The sequence below is a fragment of the Paramisgurnus dabryanus genome, chromosome 4 (genome assembly GCF_030506205.2).
Source record: "Paramisgurnus dabryanus chromosome 4, PD_genome_1.1, whole genome shotgun sequence".
NCBI lineage: Eukaryota > Metazoa > Chordata > Actinopteri > Cypriniformes > Cobitidae > Paramisgurnus > Paramisgurnus dabryanus.
The window spans coordinates 24,745,340-24,766,137 of record NC_133340.1 but is presented as its reverse complement, the minus strand read 5'-3'; the positions used below and the strand labels follow the sequence as shown (position 1 = coordinate 24,766,137).

Below are 20,798 nucleotides of genomic sequence, written 5' to 3'. Positions count from 1 at the left end.
AAATCAAGTTGATTTAACTTTATGCTGCATTGTTTAGTTTTTTTACAGCGTAAGATTATTAGAAAAAACAAGGAAAAATTAAGCCCCATCCTTAAATCCATTGTCACTGGGTTGAAAGCATATTGTACTTAAACTTACAAATGATATCGTATGAAGTTGTGCAAAATAACCTTAATAATAATCCTTATAATCTTAATCCTTAATTTTGATTGGACGAGCCACATTTCAAACTGTTATAAAATAACTCATAAATACACAACTGTGACAACAATTGAAATGTTTATTAACACAGCAAGTTGTGACGTAGCTCAGCTACCGAAAATCAGCACATGATGTTGTTTCAAGCCCATCTCTTCTATTGTAGAAAAACAGTAATGTTACACAATCATCCACAAGTGTGTTTCGTAAGCTTCCTTTTAATAAAAAAAGGCAGATTGCACACCCCGAGACAAAAAAGACTCCCCCACGAGCCGCTCGACGATATCTAAAGCGCCGGGCTCTTTCGGCTAAAGAGAGGAGGTTGGACGGAGAGATGAGGGTTTCTTAGAAAGCCCACCGTTCCCCGCCGAGTGTCTTTGAGAGCCACGGGAGGCCGCACGTATCATAAACCCGGTCTGCTCGTGGAGCAGGGGGACATTTTTTAGCTTTTGTCATGAGATTATGAAGATCTGTTATGCCTCTCTGTTCGGTCTATAACCTACTGTGCAGATAGAGCTCAGGTTGGGTTTGCCATTGTGTGACTCACAGAAGATTAAAGTACTGTTCAGGCTTTCATTTGATGGTGACATAGTCTGTCTCTTCTATCTATCTATTTATCTATCTATCTATCTATCTATCTATCTATCTATCTATCTATCTATCTATCTATCTATCTATCTATCTATCTATCTATCTATCTATCTATCTGTCAGTGGGGTGGTACCCTTTCAAAAAGTAAAAAGTTCATGTTAGTATCTCAGTGGTACAAAGTGGTACCAAAAGAGTGTAGTACCTTAAAGGTATAGATTGGTACCAAATATACTTTCTTTCCATCTAGCTCTCTGTCTGTCTTGTAATTGCTCAGATTTGTAATAAACATGTAAAAGAAAACATTAACTTCTGTTGACTGTGGTTGGAGAAGACGTCAAATTCATAAACCGATCCTTTTCCCATATCAGACCACCCGTTTGCTGGCCATGGCGGCTCTTGAGTCTTTGCGCTTGAAGCTCAACCTCTTACAATAATTAAATCAAGATCTTTAATCCTCTCTCTCTCATCTCAGGACGAACAAGCTGTGTTCTGCTGACTCACACGCTTTGTCCTGCATACCCAAAAAAAACATAAATCTCATCCTCTTCTGGTCCAGCCTGGTCTCACTGTTAAAACGTAACTTACGTAAAACACATAACATACTTTTTTGTATGTTTAAATAGATGCTGAAATGTACAATGTAGCAGTGGCGGCCGGTGACTTCTTTTTTTCCGAGGGCGCTCGATGCAAAGTTTGTCACAACATGTATGTAGGACGTCATGTGTGTGGTTCAAAATATGTGTTCTGCGCATATGTGCATCACGTGTTTTGTCAAAATAAGTGCCTGTTGCAGATGCGTCCAAACGGTTTATGATAAAAGAGACGCTCACGTTTGCCAGATACTCACATAATCTCATGTGTAATCAGAGTTTAGTGTTAAGGGAGTGTCTTGTGTGTATTTTGTAAACGTGAACGTCTCTTTTATCATAAACGGTTTTGATGCGTGTGCAGCAGGCACTTATTTTGACAAAACACGTGATGCACATGATTCACATGACGCAACAAACACATATTTTGAAAACACAAGCAACGCACAACACTCCGAACACTTGTTTTGAATTGCGCTCCTCGAAAGAGCAGTCACCAGCCGCCACTGCAATGTAGACGTATTTGCAACATTTAATCGTAGTATTATTATGTTTTTGCAGCTACAAAACGTAAATCATTTACAATTCTTAAAATTCAAAGTACATCGACTAAAAGACGTCAATGTCGCAAATCCGTGATGTAGCATGCAATAGCCAATGAGTGTTTAATATCACTGCCATAAAGCAATGTGTTGAAGTGCAAAAGTGGACATCAAACGTGCGATTTGACGTTTTCAGTCGCTGATGAGATATGGGATCAAGATAAAGGGCTGAATTTGGAGATGTTCTTCGCAATCTTATGAATTTTAAAGATGCGGATTACAGCGAATGAATTAAATTAACATTTGTGAATTTATGTTGTGTTTTGGTGTAATTATTATTAGGGATGCACCGATAGGATTTTTTTGGGCCGATACCGATACTGATTTAAGACAACTTCTGGCCGATACTGATGCCGATACCGACATTAAACACTTGTATACAATCCTATACAGTTGGTCTATTAGCTAGTTTATTTCTGCATCAAATTATTTTTACTGAACATGGATTGGATCTAATTAACATTCAACTGACCAACATTATAAGAGAGGCACAAATTAAGCTAAAACAAATATAATAAGACAGCATGACAACCTTCAAAGGTGGTTTTTGCTATTCAGCATTTATTTTAATAACAACATTAAAGGGCGATTTGCAGGTAAAATTTTTCAACGAATTTGTGCAATTTGCTTGTTGATAATAAACATTTAAACTGTTATCCATTGTATTTTATGTTGTTGGGTATCACAAAACCCGAAAAAGTATGAAAAAGTACAGCGGTTTGCAATGATTCTCCTTTCCCCCACAACGCACTGTATGACGTCACGCTGGGGAGAGAATTTACCAAAGCTGCATTGAGAGCATTGAGAATGACTATAGAAAGACGAGTAAAGTACAGTTCTGATAGCGCAGATTATAGATAGATAGATAGATAGATAGATAGATAGATAGACAGACAGACAGACAGACAGACAGACAGACAGACAGACAGACAGACAGACAGACAGACAGACAGATGGATAGGCTAGTATAGAGAGATAGGCAGACAGACAGCCAGATAGCATAACGTTAGCATATCTTCGTGTAGAAAGTAAACAAACAATTAACATACTCGTGCATGCTGGCTTGAGGGGGATGATCCTGCCTGAAATGGGTGTAACTTTATGCGATCTTCAGCACAAACGGTTTTGGCAGCATGTCTCTAATCCAGGAAGGTGAGTGAGGCACGTCACATCTGTTCGCGGGGACCAGCGACCCAAACGCACTCGTTTTCTTACAGCCAGTAGCGGAATGGCAATCGAGAGACTCGGGACTCTCCCGGTGGGTCGATCTGATAATAGTTATACATTTCGAGTTAACACAGTCTGGCGGCGTGATATGCGTCCGGTTCCCGCAGCCCGCTGGTCAAACTGCTCAAGCTCTCTGCTAAACAAAGTATATGAAAGTCCTCAACCTGTTCGGCAGGTCCAAACATGTACAGGATTTATAAAAATACGGTGATCAATGAGCGGTTCCTCCTCAAATGGCATAGTCTGTCGTGATGTAAAAAGCCGCTGAACGCCTGTTTATTACAGTATGTATGCGGTCGGATCCGAGTGTGCTGCAGCTGCTGACTGCTGCTGCGTATAAAATGATCGTGTGATTCGTTATCGCATAAACAATATAACAAAGCATTCTTTTATTTCACAAAACAATATATTTGAGATATTATTTGATAGACTAGTAAGTGTGGATTAAGGATGTTTAAAAATCTCTAGCCTGGTGGTCAGGACATGAATGGATCAAATCAGCAGATTTGCGAAGTTTTATTTATTTCCACAGATATCATAAATAATAATTATCATGGTAACTTTGCAGTATAACACATTATATATTTACTACGATGTATATATGATTTCCAAATTGTATACGTAAGTATTAAACAGCAATAAATGTCTCATCTATCTCTATGGCTCTGGCTGAGGCTTCCTTCACTTCTCCCCAACGTGACGTCATCGCAGAATTGCGTAAAAAAACCGTTAATACCAAAAACGTAAAAAAAGTGTTCTTTAAGACCATTTTTGAGACATTTTAAAAATTATACACATATCTTGAGTGATTTATGTACCCATTAATCGACAGTGGTGGTTAACCTGCAAGACGCACTTTAACTCATTTTTTACATATAATGGATTTCTTTATGCAGTTAATTAATAAACAATCAGTATCGGCCTTTCTCGTGCTATTGCCGATATGCCGATGGTTTCAAATTCATCAAAAATCGGCCGATAAATATCGGCGGCCGATACATCGATCTGTGCATCACTAATTATTATTGCATAGGAGAAGACTACATAGGAGAAAACGCCTTTTGTGTGTCTACTTATTACACAATGGTTAAATAATGACAGAAATGTTATTCATTTTAAGGTTTTAAAGTGTAGTCTTGTTTAATATTATGTAATTCTGTGAACTTGTTGAATATACGACAGAAAACATGTCATTAATATGAGTTAGAGAAACGCCAATGCCCGCAATAAAATTATATGTCTGTAAAGCTGTTAATACATCAATATAGAAAGTCATAGTCCTGTCAACAGGTCGATATTATATGTTTCAGTGTGTATGAAAATGTAAGTAAATGTACATATGTAAAAATACACATATTCTCATGAGATCACATTGTCTGGTCATTCAGTCCTGAATTCACATCATCACAGTCCCATAGACATATTCAAATGTTATTGAGATGAGATTGAGAGCATTGCGTTAAGGCTTGTGGGTTTGATTCACAGGGCACACACATACTGATAAAATATGTATAGCTTGAATGCACTGTAAGTTAAGAGAACATTTGGCAAATGTGAATACATTTTCAAAGAAATCCAGTTTCCGCATGTATTTTGGATGGGGCAGGTCGAGGCCCAGGCGAAGCTCAGATAGACAAATTGGATTACAGAGCAAAGGATTAAATAAAAAAATAGAGGATGACAAACAAAACAAGCCGCTGTGATCACAGGCTTTAATATATTTCTTTCCCTTCTTCCTTTTTATCTTCCCCACTGACCCTCCCTCTCTCTCCCTCTATATCTCTCTCTCGCTCGCTTCCTTACAGAGGAAAACTTGGGCTTAGTCTGGACTTATTAAAGCTGGGATTAATTTGTAATGCTCCCTTTACCCCGAGGGCGAGCAACAGATTTGTTATCTAAAGCAAACAGGGTGAAGCGCAATAAAACGCATGCACAAAAGACGCCGAAGCGCTGAAGTTTCAGACAGAGCTTTTTTAAGTAGCTTTCGAGAGCTTTGCAGATTAGTTGAAAGTCGTATCCCTGTAATATGTCCCTCGCCACAAAAGAAGGGAAACCATCGAGATTTGTTTCAAAAGTCAACCGGAATTGATAGGAGCGTTTCATGTTTTGATACAGATTTGCCTGCTATGACTGTGCAAACCAGTCTTAAGTCAAATAAATACTTGTTTCTCGACACTGCAGGGCCTAAACTAACTAACCAAAACAAATAACACTTGACATAGCATGTATAGTTTTTACATATGGAAAGTGTGTGCAAGCATTCATGCATAAATGTGCTGTAAAGTGTCCAAGTGTGGCCAGTAGTCAAATACAGGCTGCCTCAAACTGAGTGATCCCTGAGTAAGTTTACACAAGCTTACAGTCATTTTGTTTCTAGTAGGTGCAACTAATATTATTTGTGATAAGACGTGGTGTTTCCAACAAAACACAATTTTTTCCCGAATTGTCTTGTAATCTAAAAAAATGCTGGATTGTTTTAACCCATGGTTGGGTTAAATGACAACAAACCTGACGTTGTTTTTAGATAAACCTAGAAAAATCCAGCATTTTGGGTTGAAACAGCCCATCATAAATACATTTAAACCCAACAGTTGGATTCGTCCATATTTACCAAAGTTGAAACAATATCTATAATTTTTTGAGATTGCACAGCCTAATATCGCAGAAATTTGTACGTATTTTAAGAATTGGCTACGTATTTTAAGAATTGGCTAATAAGATTTTAATTGGCTAACTAATGAATTCGTATGAAGTGAATTGTACAAATGCATACGATTGTTATTTAAAAAGTATAATGAAACTCCACCCCTAAACCCAACGTCACAGGGGCAAAAGCAAATTGTACAAAAAGTATGACTGTATGTGTTTGTTTAAATTAGCCACCTTGAACGAAAACGTTCGAATTGGCATGAGATTGTGGTGGATTGCAAATAATTATTTTTAAAAAAAAAGTAATAAGCCATACTTTTTTCACTTACATACAATGCATACGATTGTTATTTAATAAACTATGATGAAACCCCACCCCTAACCCCAACGTCGCAGGGGCAAAAGCAAATCGTACAAAAACATACAACTGTAGGTGTTTGTACGAATTAGCCACCTCATGCGAATACGTACGAATTGACATGAGATTGTGGTGGATTGCAAAAAATGATTTTATAAAAAGTAACAAGCAAAGCCAAGATTAAAACGTTTTTTAAATACTTTTTTGTGTTTATGAAAAAATGCTTGGGTTATTTCACTTGGGAGATCAACCAATGCTATCTAATGGCAGTTCGTATGTATTTTACAAGGGGGTTAATTCGTATTATTTTGTACGACCACATTCATACATTTTTGTATGATTTGCTTTTGCCCCTGTGACATTGGGGTTCGGGGTGGGGTTTCTTTATGATAATCATATGGTTTTGTATGATTAACGTTGTATGACTTTATACCAATTAGCCAACTCATAAAATACATACGAATTCTCGTGAGATCAGACCCATTGGATTGTAATTTAACCTGTGCTGGGATGTTTTAATCCATTATTGTGTCAGATACATAAACATTTTCTAGGTTAATTTAACCCATTGGTTGCGTTTGTCCATTTTTGTCCCAAGGGTTGAAAATAACCCAGCATTTATATATGTTTGTTATTTTGATAAGGCACACAGATATGTCACTTTCATAAGCCATTACTCCCTGATACCTTGCTATTGCTTTATCCCTATAGGACAATTGCCTTGGGACACTGAAGGATATTTTCTTTTAAATTGGGGACAAAATACTGATTACACAAACGACGGCCTTTGTTATCTGAATTTGTCATACGTTTCGGTGACAATAACCGGCTTAACCGGGCCAAAACACATTGGCTGCTGATTACAAACAGCGGTAGTGGGACAGAAACGGCCCTTTATAATTCGTCCACAGGCCTGTATAAAAGCATTATTCCGTAGGGTCTGTCCATATGTCACGCAAGCTTTTGAAATGGTCAATTTCCATCTCATCGATTCCGACATTTGTCTGGCAACCTTCCAGAGTGGCACCGGTTGCCACGGCGAATCCGCTGAGCCCAAGATAAAGATTCAGATCCATAATCAATAGATTGTAATTAGTTTGATGACCAGACGGCTTAACTTTGTCAATGCATGGTAATGCTGTATTTTTCTTTGTGGTAATTAGGAGATTGGTTCTCATAATCTATTGGTGTGATATCAAGTAATGAGATTACGAAATACAGATTAAGTAGCTTCTTTGGTGGATAAATATGATGTGAAAATGTTTGCTTACTTTGTTGTGTGAAGACAGATCACAATTCATTGCTAAATGCAATTCATGTACTTCTGCTCAATTGATAGAGCATTATGTACATTTTATTATATAGAACTGTACATTTAAAAAAATAAAGGTGCTAAAAAGGTATTTCGCAGTGATTAACTATGCAGATTTTTTGTCAAATCATATATTTTTACGTTGCTTAAACTTAACAAATTAAGTTAAATCATTTCTACTTGTTTTTTAAAGTTATTTCAACTTATCACAAGTCAAAACTTAAAAACGTAGGTTAAATTGACTTGCAAAACCAAGTTGTTGCATGCTGCATTTTTATGCCTTTTTATAGTCTGTAAAGTGTCTTTTGTTCAACTTAAAGTAATATAGATGTTAAAGGTACTTTATAAACCATACAGCCTGACAATCTTTTATAAAGTTTAAGTCACTAAAGCAAAAGCATATCCACAAAAATCCACAGTGCTTTTATAAACATAAACTGGATTTACTTTTTACCTGTGAATATGTATGCTTAAATGTGATTTGAATATCCAGCTCACGTGAGAAAGAGATAAACAGATCCAAGGGTCTCTTGCCAAAATCTACAGTGTTTGCAAATCAAAACTGTTGATGCTCCTCAGACATTTTAGTTAGTTTAGTGGTTGTACTGAAGCCTAACCCTTACCCTTTTATAAATTTCTGTCCTTACAGCACTGTGTACAGATTCAGAGTTTGATTTAGATATAATTTTAGCCTTATGGTTTGTCTTACATGTTACATTACAAGTTATATTTTAAAATTAGGAATTAGATTTCGATATATGGGGCAGTTTTCCAGACAGGGTTTAAATTTATCAGGACTTAGTCTTAGTTATATTAGTTTTATATTAGTTTTTTATAAACAAACCTTACAAAAAACAATACTGGTGTGCATCTTGATACAAAACAATGGCTCTGATATATGTTAAGAGGGCAAGATATTTTTAAATTAAGGCAGCTTAAAATGCATTGGATGAACCTTGTCCGGGGCACTGCCCCATAACGTTTAAGCTGTAACCCAGCCTCACGAAATTACGTACCTATAATCACGTAAATTTTTTATTATTTTTCGTAATACGGTCACGAATTTATGTTTTTTCATGAACATATAATGAATTTCTGTTTACGTGTCATTGTCACTTATTGGTTACTCAACTGTTTTGTCCTATTTTAAAACCATTGTCGCTTCGGTTTAGGGTTAGATTTGATGTTTGCGTTATTTTGTCACTTAAGTATTGGTTTGTACTATTTTTTTCTGATTTTTAAATCATTGTCGCCTGGCGTTAGAATTAGAGTTGGGTAAGGATGTCATTTTATGTAAATCTAACCCTAAACCGAAGCGACAATGGTAAGAAAATAGGACAAAACTGTTGAGTAACCAATATGTGACAATGACAAGCAAACACGGAAATTCGTGAAAGTATCACGAAAAAGAATCAAAAATTTACGTGACTATACGTTATTTCGTTAGACTGGGCTGTTTAAGCATTCAAAAGGTTTAACTTTCAATTAAATGTTTGCAATAAGTCTTTCTTTATATGTGATTTATCTCTTCTGTCTAGCAACTCATTAATCCTGTAAACTGCTTTCTTTTGCAACATTGTAAAAAATACTTTGCCGCCTTAAATTTTTTTGTTAAATCAACTCAGATTCACAACAAGTCAAGTCAACAGAGAAGAGTTGTCACAACTTATAAAATATAGTTGAGAAAAGTCAACTTAATTTTATAGGTAAGAACAACTCACCTGTAGTAATAACAACTCATCTCTAATCTAGATATATAATAGTAAGTTGAAATGACTTGTAAATCCGAGTCGATTCAACAAAAAATGTTAAGGCAGCAAAGTATTTTTTTAAGTGAATATACAGAGACGAGATACCAAAACACTTTACAATCCAATGGTGGCGTATATGCCTCCATCTGTCACATTCCTTAGAGTAGCACATTTTCATTCGCTACCTCTGATATCCCATAATCCTATTTGTGTGACTGGAAAGAGCAAAAATCTTAAACCAACTCATGCATTTAAATGTAAAACATATGTGATTCTTATAACATACTTATGCCCCTTTAAAAGTGACTTCAAATCCTATGTAATAAATATATGTATTTTGTGAATCAAACCCATGACCTTGGCGTTGCTAGCCATGCTCCACCAAGAAGACTTTTTTATTTAAACTGCAGGCCCAAAGCACACGCCTACCTAAAACTTTAACACTATTCTTTGTTGCCTTGCAAGCACAGGTATTTCCTTCAGCAAATGCAAATCTAATCATTCACTGCGATTTACACTAATGGATCAATATCACGACGGCCAAGTTGATTTCCTCCTCAGTAGTTTTGCGGCTGTCCATCAATAAACTCATTTTTGTGTCGGCCTGCCTCCGCTCGGTCCTGCAGGCAGGTCTTAATCCCTCTGTTTTGTGCTCTCTCTCTTCTTTGGGGCGGGTCATGGGGATCTGAACCTGCACATTCTTGTGGGGCTGTGTGAGCTTCACATGGTAACCAATGAACCGCATTGTTAGAGAGAGATTATGTCAGCCATGCAAGTTTTAACGTGAGTAAAGCAAAGAAAGAAAGTAGAAGCAAAAATCTGTAGATCTCTCTCAGGTTCTACTTTTATCATTCTGATAAAAGTTATAGTTCACCCAAATATGCAACTTATTACTCTTATAACTAACACACCCTCATGCCATCACAGGTGCATATGACTTCCTTTCTTCAGTTGAACATAAACAAATACATTTTATATTAAAATACCTGTTATCTTATTATTTGGGAGTCAATATGGCAAAGCTCTGTAAAGCAATCCAAATGACTTATGTTTTATGTGAGATGAATGACTTATGTGAGAGAAAAACATTTATATTTTAAGGTTATTTAGCAATAAATATGTCATTAATGTATTTGTAGATGGTTTATATAAGTGCAAAGTTTGGGAGAGGGAGTGACATGTTTTTTTAAAGGAATATTTCATCCATAAATGAAACAAACCTGTGTGCTGTTACACTGTAAAAAGTTGGATCAACTTAAAAAGTTACTTCAATTCGTAACAGCTAAAAAATAAAATAAACAAATGTATTTCAACTTAAATTTTCACTTTAGGTAAAAAATGTAAGTTAAATAAACTTACATTTTGTAGGTGTTACCAATTAAAGTAATTTATTTTAGGTGAACCAATTTTTCACTTTTTTACAGTGTAGATTCGTGATGCGATCACGAAAAAACGCGGAAATTCGTGACAGTATCACGAAAATAATAAAAAATTACGTGACTATAGGTACGTAATTTCTGAAATATGCTGTTAAGATGTTGTGTCATTGTGTGTGTGTGTGTGTGTGTGTGTGTGTGTGTGTGTGTGTGTGTGTGTGTGTGTGTGTGTGTGTGTGTGTGTGTGTGTGTGTGTGTGTGTGTGTGTGTGTGTGTGTGTGTGTGTGTGTGTGTGTGTGTGTGTGTGTGTGTGTGTGTGTGTGTGTGTGTGTGTGTAAGCCGTGTATCTGGTTTCTCCTCCTGAGTCTTGTTTCTCTCATTCTATCTCTCGTCACTCCTCCCTACTGTTTACCCTCCTAATGAGGGGGGCGGGATCCCGTTGCTGTGATTGACAGCTCCACACTCCCCTGCTCTCCATTATCATCATGTCCACACTCACAGTGAGTGTTTAGCTTTTACTCAACGTCATTATGTGATGTCATCAAGATCCTTTAATTAATCAGCAATTAACATCCTCCATCCGCCATTAAAGTTATTGATTAGTGTATCTGTTTTTAATCACCGATGATAATTAAATAATTAATTACAGTATATACCGTACATGCATGCACTCAGGGAATTCCAATAGGCTTCTCATAAATTATTAAACAGTGCTATAAGTCGTTTTTTAATTTACAAAGCTTATGTTTTGAGAATATAAAATGAGTTATGTACTGTGTTGGGGGGGACAGTATAGGCCTGATCTGGTGTCAGATCTTCCATTTCTATCCAATCACCTTTTTTAGAATTTGAAAAGCAAATTCTCAAGTGAAATAAGCAAAAAGACTGAAACACGGTTTTATTTTCCTTCAACAAAACACCTTCGATCAGTTGTATTGCTGCAGAAAAATTATCACAACCGTGTTTGTCTGTCACATTGCATGTTTCGTTTAAAAAACTTTACAAGTTCTGTTTAAATGTGCACATGCCGTAATTGCACATTAATCCATTGTGCATTAAACTACAAAGTAAAGTTTTACCCTTTATAGTGTTACCAAGGTATTCTGACATCTCTGAGTCTATAAAGGCAATATATTTATGTATATTTGTTTGTCTTTATTATTTTCTCATTATAGCAAACATGATCCATGGTTTATACTGCATCACAACTGTTGCTTCTCCCAAAAGTCGCCGTGTTGTGTTCTTGAAAGACTCTATAGGCTATATGCAAAAAAGCAAAGAAATATCTGAGACAAGTCTGTGTAGTCAGTTTCTCAGTTTATTTCAGTTCAGCAAAGATTTTGAGAAATACTCAATTTTAAATTGTTTACATTCTGAGCACGCAGAATTTTTCGTTTAAAAAAAGTACTTTAGCCCAAACCAGTACAGGTTTACATAGCCTAGGACTACTTAAATAAAAGCTTTGAAAATCTAAATTACAGTTTTAAAATGCGACATTATTTTGTGCTATATCTGTTGAAATCTAAAAAGTTACCTAGAATAGGCTACCTGAAACAAAACTTTTTGAATAATAAAATGCAGACACGTATAGGCCTACTAGACCTGACAATTTCCACAACAATATCAGTCTATAAAGTATTTTAATAAAATATAAGACATCTTTAGCTCGTCTATAGATTAATTTAGATACAAAGCACGGAAAAATACGCCACGATCGTGCACGCTTTATTGCCTATTCCAGGACTAAAACTCTTTCGTACAATGTGTTTAATGTATCGTGTTACACATTGAACTTAAATAAATATAAATAAAACATATAATAGCAAAAAAAATAAGGAATTTGGTATTAATTCTTCATGTAGCCCTTTGGTAATCTCCTCTATAATAGCTACAAACGAATGCACAAATACTCCAAGTTAAAATAGTTTTAAAAAACTGCGCCGAAACTAGGGTTACCTGCGGTTCCCAAATCCAGGTGGCCCGTTTCTTTTTCCTTTTTCACGAGTGCATGTGCTGCGTAAACCTGTCCTGTCGCCTATTCTCTGACTCTGACAGGTCTGTGCTTTAGAGGGGATTTTATGCACCATCGTTTTAATAAGCACCGACAATTTACAAGAGCCACTACAATCCTCCTGGCAAAATAGACCAGTCACACACACACACACACACACACACACACACACACACCATACACACGCTTTAGGCCGGCTGATCCCGCGGCTTTACGGGTTTATACTGCTCAGGAAACTTTACTGCATTTTGGGATTACACAAATACCCCCTCGACAATAGGTTAGTGCCACTAGATATCTTGATTTTTTACGGGATCGATTCATCAGTCTTTAACAGCTTTGGGTGCGTGCGCGCAAAGTTGTGAATTGTTCAAGAAATCCATGTTATGGGCTTAATGGTAGCCTAAATAAAATCCCAGTATTAAATTAATATCCGCCTGCTACTATACGGAACTGGTCAATGGTTATATATGATTGAGGCCTATTTTTAATAATAAATATATCTAAAAATAAACAAAATCATAGAACCCTTTAATCAATTGTTTATTTTATCTCTATTCTAAAATTAGCATTGGGTTTAAAATAATTATTTAAATCTGCCTTTTTCGTACCCATACAAAGCTATTAGTGTATACACGATTTGAAGTTATTCGATAATAAATTAAAGTATATGCCCGATAAATGAAACTTTAGTCTATGCCAGGTTTTCTCAAGCAATTTTGTTTTTTATGTCCAAAGAATTGTCTTTTTTTCAAGCAAATTTAGGTAAATCATACAACTTTGTGTGTGTTGTTGTTGTTTTGTAGCTACTTTCCATAATTGCATTCTTTCAAAATACATACTATGGTATAAAAGTTATTTTTGCATGTTCACAATAAGCGTTCAGAGAACCCACATAAAAATGCTGTATTATGCATTAGTATGTACTATTATATACCGTATTAAAATACTTAGATACTATAGTGTTTTTGAACCTTTCCATAATAAATATTAAAGCAGTATTTATAACAGTTTATCAGTTTGGTATAGTTAATACTACCGAATACTGTAGTATACATTAACAAAGTGTTGAAATTACTATTATATACTACAATTTTGTTACAGTATACAGTAAAAAAAAATGCTATAATACTATACTATAGTATAGCCTACTACAGTGTTTCATGAGGTAAGGTTTGTTCACTAAAAAAGCGATGCATTTTATCGACCAAACGGTAAATCAATTTATCAATTCGATTATCGTTACGTGTGTTTAGTTTCCCGCAGTGCTAAGCTAACGAAAGGCTCGTATAAAAGTGTATTCAAATAGTTTACTCTCCTAAAGACTCGCACATTCACACGACAGGTCATTTTTGCGTCACATTCAAAAAGGGTGGAGCTAATCAGCACTTCTTCGTTTTTATTGGTTAGACCGGTCGTCTGTAATGACAAGTGAGACTTCTGATTAGCCGGGGTGGGCGGTTCCGCAGGTGTCTTTTGCTCTTAGACCGACAGGCCGTCAAGAAGGTGATCAATCTCAATCCGTCAACGTTGGCCGTCACCTTAAAGTAACGTGTGGATATCGACTGTGATGTAGTGACGCTCCTTGGGCACCGATATTTGATTGACTGCAACTTGATAACGGAGTTTTTGCTGATATTTGGAACTAGTTCTGAAGTTTGTGGCTGATTAGTTTCCCACAACTACTGGCATCAGCTGGAGTCAACACTTCAGGAAAAACTGTTTCTGTGGATTTTCTGTACGGATCTCGAAGAAACAAGAAAAACAGAAGACCGAGAAAAATAAGGTAAAGCAAAAAGCCTTCAAACACTTGTTTAAACGTCATTGCATTAAATATTTAAAGATCTAAATGTGGTGTGAAGATGTATACAGAGGAAAATATTTATTATTTGTTTGTTTAAACGGAATTAAATATGAATATTGTTTCTTAATCTGACTTAACTACAATATTCAGTTGCACGAGCTCAATTGACATTTATCATAATTATTTAGGCTACATTCATAAATTTTTCAGGCAAAAAAAAATAGGCCCTGAGAGTAGTAACTTTGCATCTTTGAGAAAAAATATTAAGATAAATATACATAAAATTAAATTTTCGTTGCTTAAATATATTTTTAAATGTATGTGTATTTTTGTTAAATTAATATCTTGTTGTACATAGGCTAATCCTGCAGTTGCACGAACGCAAAACTTTGCAGGCTCTGTGTGTACGCAAAGAAAAAGTTTTTGTCTTGGGGATTGTGTCGTTTATTTAGTCGATAAGGTTTCTTCTGCAAATGGAGTCCCCTCTGGGTCTAATCTAAATGGCTATGGAGAATAATTTGCACACTTACTGGCAATTTACATATAGTTAAACCCCGATTGTGGACTTACAGTAGAGTCTTTAGGGCCATGTTATCTGTCCACAGCGTGAGATTAATAGGTCCATTCATAGGCATGAGGGACGGAGAAAAAGCGCAACATGTCATTTATCGAACTTTTGTCTTAATACATTTGTACTATTGCCACATAACAATTGCAGCCAAACGAAGTTTGGTCCTCCCAAATAATCCCAAATGCGCATAAACCTAAAGTTTATCCCCGACCGGCCTGTTGGGCACTTTCCATAAACACATACACATCCCAACATACGTTTCAAAGCTATTTTTCTTAATGCATAAGCTTTAGAAAATATATTTTTAAATAAATAAACGAAAATAAATGTTGATCATTTTAACTTGATAAACTTTTACAACTTAGTTAACGTGGCGACGAAAGCGTCTGTTTGTTACAATTTATAAACATTTTTGGGTTGTTTTAACCTAATTATTGGTTAAAATACTAGGCATTGCCTATTCTTAGTGTCAATTTGACCAAACCTTTATTTTTAAAAACGTTATTAATTTATTTTTCAATTTATTCTATGTTTAGGCCTTGATCTAAATATTATTCACTAATCTTTTGCAATATGTCTTACATATTGAAGCTTATTTAGGCCTTTACATTTTTGTTATCGTTAGTTCGATTAATTGGTCTATATACATGCATTGTAAATGTTTTGGTAAACACAAAAGGCATAGATCAAAGACTTCGCAGTGTTGCATCCATCAGGAACGATTAACAGGGCATGGCGAGTGAACGGCCAATTAGTGTTTGAAGCCCTTGATTAGTGAAGTGTGAAAAACAGATGATTAAAGACCAGACATCACTTATATTCACCACTGATCGCTCTGGAGACAAAGGGTGTTAAATGTTTTCACGTCAGAGTCGTACATGCATTCCAAACATAAGTTCTTATATTTCTGTGTGCATGCTACAGCTTTTGTACTATATACAGCCTATGTAATATAATTGCACTCTTATGCATCTTTGACATTTTTTAAACAATTTTAGATCGAAATAATATACAATTCGTTTAATAATCGATTCTTTCTGCAGGTGTCTCTCTGGATAAGACAACTTTGGATCTGCGGCTCGAGTTGCCTCGTGAGCACAACTACGATGATGTCATACCTCAAACAGTCCCCGTACGCCATGAACGGGCTGGGGCTCAGCGGGGCCACAATGGACCTCCTCCATCCTTCTGTGGGATACCCGGGTAGGTTCACATCCCTTAAAAAAAACCTTTAATGTCACACTATTTAATTATTAGTATTATTATATTATTATAAATCAACAATACACAATACGACATGATTTCACGGGAATTCGTATTTTAGTAGTTGGTTAATTCGTATGAATTCGTACGAAGTGAATCGAACAAAAACGAACGATTATGAAAAAACAATAATGAAACCCCACCCATTAACCCCCACACTAAATCCATTGTCAAGGGTGAAAGCAAAGTGTATAAAAACATACAAATTTGGTCGTACGAATTCATACGAATTAGCCACCTTGTATATTAATCTAAAATGTAAAATGACACTTTGACAAAAACTAAGCATGGTTTCACTACAAATAACAAAAATTACATGGTTACTGATTGCAATAACCATAGTTTAAACATGTTATTTTGTAATAAAACCATGGTTTTAATCAATAAAAACTTGAATAAAACTTTAAACTTGAATAAAACCATGGCTAAGTTTCGTAAGGGAAATGTTAAAAATAATTAACTTTACATTAACTTAGAAATAAATTTGTGTAAAAACTTTGTCATGGAAAAACTTTAAAGGTAAACAAGAATTTTTAATAACTTCCTTGTATTTTCTATTGCAGCAAATGCCCGAAAACAGAGAAGAGAGAGAACCACCTTCACTCGCACCCAGCTGGATATTTTAGAAAATTTGTTTGCCAAGACACGATACCCTGATATTTTCATGCGAGAGGAAGTGGCCTTGAAAATTAATTTGCCTGAGTCAAGAGTGCAGGTGAGATTTTGTGTGTTACTTTTCATTTTAGCTGTCTGGGTTTTAATTCATTCACTTTAACCAAATATGGTCAGTTTTAATTTGCATTAATTACCTAGCTATTCAGTAGTATTAGCACAGATTTTTAAATGAGCTCTTTTGGATCTTCTGAGGGCTTAATTCTGACATGTGTGTTAATAGGTGTGGTTTAAGAACAGACGGGCAAAGTGTCGCCAGCAACAGCAGAGCAGCAGCGCTTCGAAGGTCCGTCCGGCAAAGAAGAAATCCTCTCCGTCCCGCGAGAGTCCGGGGTCAGAGAGCAGCGGTCACTTCACTCCCCCAGCTGTCTCCACTAACAACACATCTTCCTCATCCTCCTCGTCCTCAGGCTCCAACCCCTCCAGTCTTAGTGGAGTGGGTCTGATGAGCGGCTCTTCCTCAGGAACAACACCTGCCTCCTCCATCTGGAGTCCCGCTTCAGTCTCACCATTACCGGCTCCGCCCTCGCTACCCGACATCTCGCCGCCGGCCAGTGCCTCCTGCATGCAGAGGGCGATATCAAGCTGTGGGAGTACCACAGGAGTGCCGTCCTATCCCATGCCTTACAACCAGGCTCCAAGCTACGCCCAAGGATACCCAACGACCAACACAGCCTCTTACTTTGGAGGCATGGACTGCGGCTCCTACTTGGCACCCATGGCTAACCACACCCATCACCACCACCCACATGCCCATCACACACAGCTGAGCACCATGGCGGGCACCACGTCAGTGTCGGGTCACCACCCGCATCACATTGGGCATAGCACCGGGCACCCGCACCACCCTCACCAGGGCTACGGCAGCACAGGGTTGTCTTACAGCTCCACGGACTGTCTGGATTACAAAGATTACAAAGAACAAGCTGCAGTGGCATCGTCGTGGAAACTGAACTTTAGCTCTGCGGCAGCAGACTGCTTGGACTACAAAGATCAGGCAGCTTGGCGTTTTCAGGTCCTCTGATAACTTTTATTGTAAGGACTAGTAATGTTTGCTTGTTTGTTTTTCTTTGGAAAATGACACGTTACAGACTATCTCAAGCACCACGGGGTGTGGAAGACAATATCAGGAGGTGACTTTCTGTGCCAAATATTTCCGCCTTTCAGGGGAATCTGTCAGAAGAACTACAGTGAGAAGACTTTGGCCCTTACCAAAATTAAAACTTCATCAACCTATCTGGAGTTCTTCAACAAACGAGGGCCATTGTGATGCACTCCTTGCACGATGCACTGAATGAATGAGACTCTGGGGTTTCAGACAATGAAGGCAATAATAATTTTATATAATTTTCTTTAGGTGACTTGAACCTGTGAAATTCATGTTCATTTAATAAATATAAGCTAAAAATTGAGATACATTGTTTTGATTTCCTTTTTGACTTATTGAGTGAACCCAAATATAGGTTCTTAAAGGGAAAGTTCATTCAAAAATTCTGTCATCATTTACTCACCCTTATGTTGTTACAAACCTGTAAACAAATTTGTTTTGCTGAACACAAATGAAGATATTTGTAATTAACCTGGGGCACCATTGACTTCCATTCAGCAGTAGGAAAGAAAAATACTATGGAAAGCAAATGTGCTCATAAAATCTTCTTTTGTGTTCAGTAGAACAAAGAAATGTTTACAGGTTTGTAACAGCATGAGTAAATGATGACAGAATGTACTTTAACTTTTAAGACTGTACATTTTTTTATCGCCATCTCAGTTTATACATAAAATTACTTATTTTTACATGAGTTGAAGTCAAAATGGCTCCGAAGTGTCTTACCCAACAACTCAAATGATAAATCATTCTTATAAACTTTTTTTACAAATTTTTATGTGCTTAACTGATATTTCATTATTATTTACCAAAATAAGATATGGGTTTATTCTAAAAATGGTTAAAAACAACACAATCAGTAATATTTTTTGGGACCACATACTAAATGTGTTTACCAAACAAGACACTATATAATAATATAATAATAAATGTGGGTCTTTTTAAGGTGCACACTTTATTTACACTTTTTAACATTTATTTTAACACAAATTCAATACATAATGTTTTAAAAAAACAAAAATTAACATATAATAAAAAATTAACACAGTTTTGAGAAAACATGTTTTATCTGTTAAAGGTGCCATAGAATGTGTTTAGAACTGTGTTTAGCTAGACATAGATGTATAATATGAGCTTTATACATGGTGATAACATATGGTGAGCCTCAAACACGATTGTTTCCTCCTGCTAATGTAAATCTCATGCATGCAAAAGACCAGACTGATCTCACGGAAAGTTGTGTTATAGTCACGAAAAATTTGATTCATTTTATTTGTGTCTATGGCACGTTATTCAGCTTTTTACGTGTCTTGTGCACAAATTTTATTTTTGTGTCACTCATGCAAATTTCTATAAATAGTTTCTCGTGTACACGACTTTCTTTTTTGTGTCATTTTATGTATTGTTTTCTAATTTTTTTCCTATTTTCTTACAATTGTTGCTTGGGGTTGGGGTTAGAATCATTTATAGAATTTTTTTAGAACATTTTTAGAAATCCTAACCCAAAACCCAACTCCAGGCAAGAATAGTTTTAAGAGTGGAAGAAAAACATGTAGAAACCAATACATAAAAGTACATCCTAACTCAAAGCCCAAATCTAACCCCAACCCTAAGTGAAAATAAAATGAGAGAACAATACATAAAATGACACGAAATACAAAGTTTATAGAATTTATAGAAATTAGTGACATGAAAGAGTGACATGAAAAAGACATTCGTGCTCAAGGCACATAAAAGCTGAATTTCGTGCCATGGACACGAAAAATGAATCAAATTTTTCATGACTATAACACAGCTTTCTGTGAGATCATGTTGCAAAAACAGCTGGAAACAGGTCAATCTTAACATAACACCAACTGTGACGTTACCTACCCGGTCTCACGAGGTTTCGTGATATAGTCACGTAAATGTTTTATTCTTTTTTCGTGACCGTATAACGAATTCCTGTTTTGAGTGATTATCACATTTTGGTTACTCAACTGCTTTTTCCTATTTCCAAACCTTTGTCGCTTCGGTTTAGGGTTGGATTTGGTGCTCGCATTAGAATGTCACTATGTATTGGTTTATACTATTTTTTCTGATTTATTTTTCTGATTTTATGTCACCTGGCGTTAGGGCTAGAGTTGGGTTTGGGGAGGGATGTCATTTTATGTACATCTAACCATAAACCGAAGCGAAAATGGTAAGAAAATAGAACAAAACAGTTGAATAACCAATACGTGATAATCACATGAAAACAGGAATTCGTTATATGGTCACAAAAAAATTTGGAAATTCGTGATAATATTACAATATTACAATGTTGTTACAATGCTAAAACAAAGTTGTTAAGCTTATATGCTAGCATTTAGGCGGAAGTTTTACTATTGAATTTAACTGAGACTTGATACTGAAAAAACACAAATAAACTTAACCCTCAGAAACGTCCATTAACAATAAGTGTGCGTCAAATAACCAATTGTTTGTCTGCATCAGTATTTAAAATCTGTGTCAAATGAACATCATGACAGAAATTTGTGGGAGGGGAGAAGAGATTTTGATAAAACCATTTTATTTATTTTTTTCATTAACTTTCACTCATGATTTGTTCACCGCAAACAAGCAAAGCAAATCTGGTCAATTTTGATTTTATGTGGACTTTTAATTTGTCTAGAAAATAAATAAACAGAAAGTTTAGGCTGGGACAAAACATGTGCTTAGATTCAACTTGCAAGTCATACA

General features: G+C 36.0%; 1 protein-coding gene across 1 annotated transcript; it reads left to right on the top strand.

Annotated features, from left to right (window-relative positions):
• The first annotated feature begins 13,867 nt into the window (after positions 1-13,867).
• Positions 13,868-18,323, top strand: otx2a (orthodenticle homeobox 2a). The gene is made up of 4 exons (XM_065295834.2): positions 13,868-14,448; positions 16,081-16,240; positions 16,864-17,015; positions 17,196-18,323. The coding sequence occupies exons 2-4, from the start codon at positions 16,144-16,146 to the stop codon at positions 17,994-17,996; spliced, it is 1,050 nt and encodes a 349-aa protein (XP_065151906.2). The 5' UTR covers positions 13,868-14,448; positions 16,081-16,143; the 3' UTR covers positions 17,997-18,323.
• Positions 18,324-20,798: the final 2,475 nt, after the last annotated feature.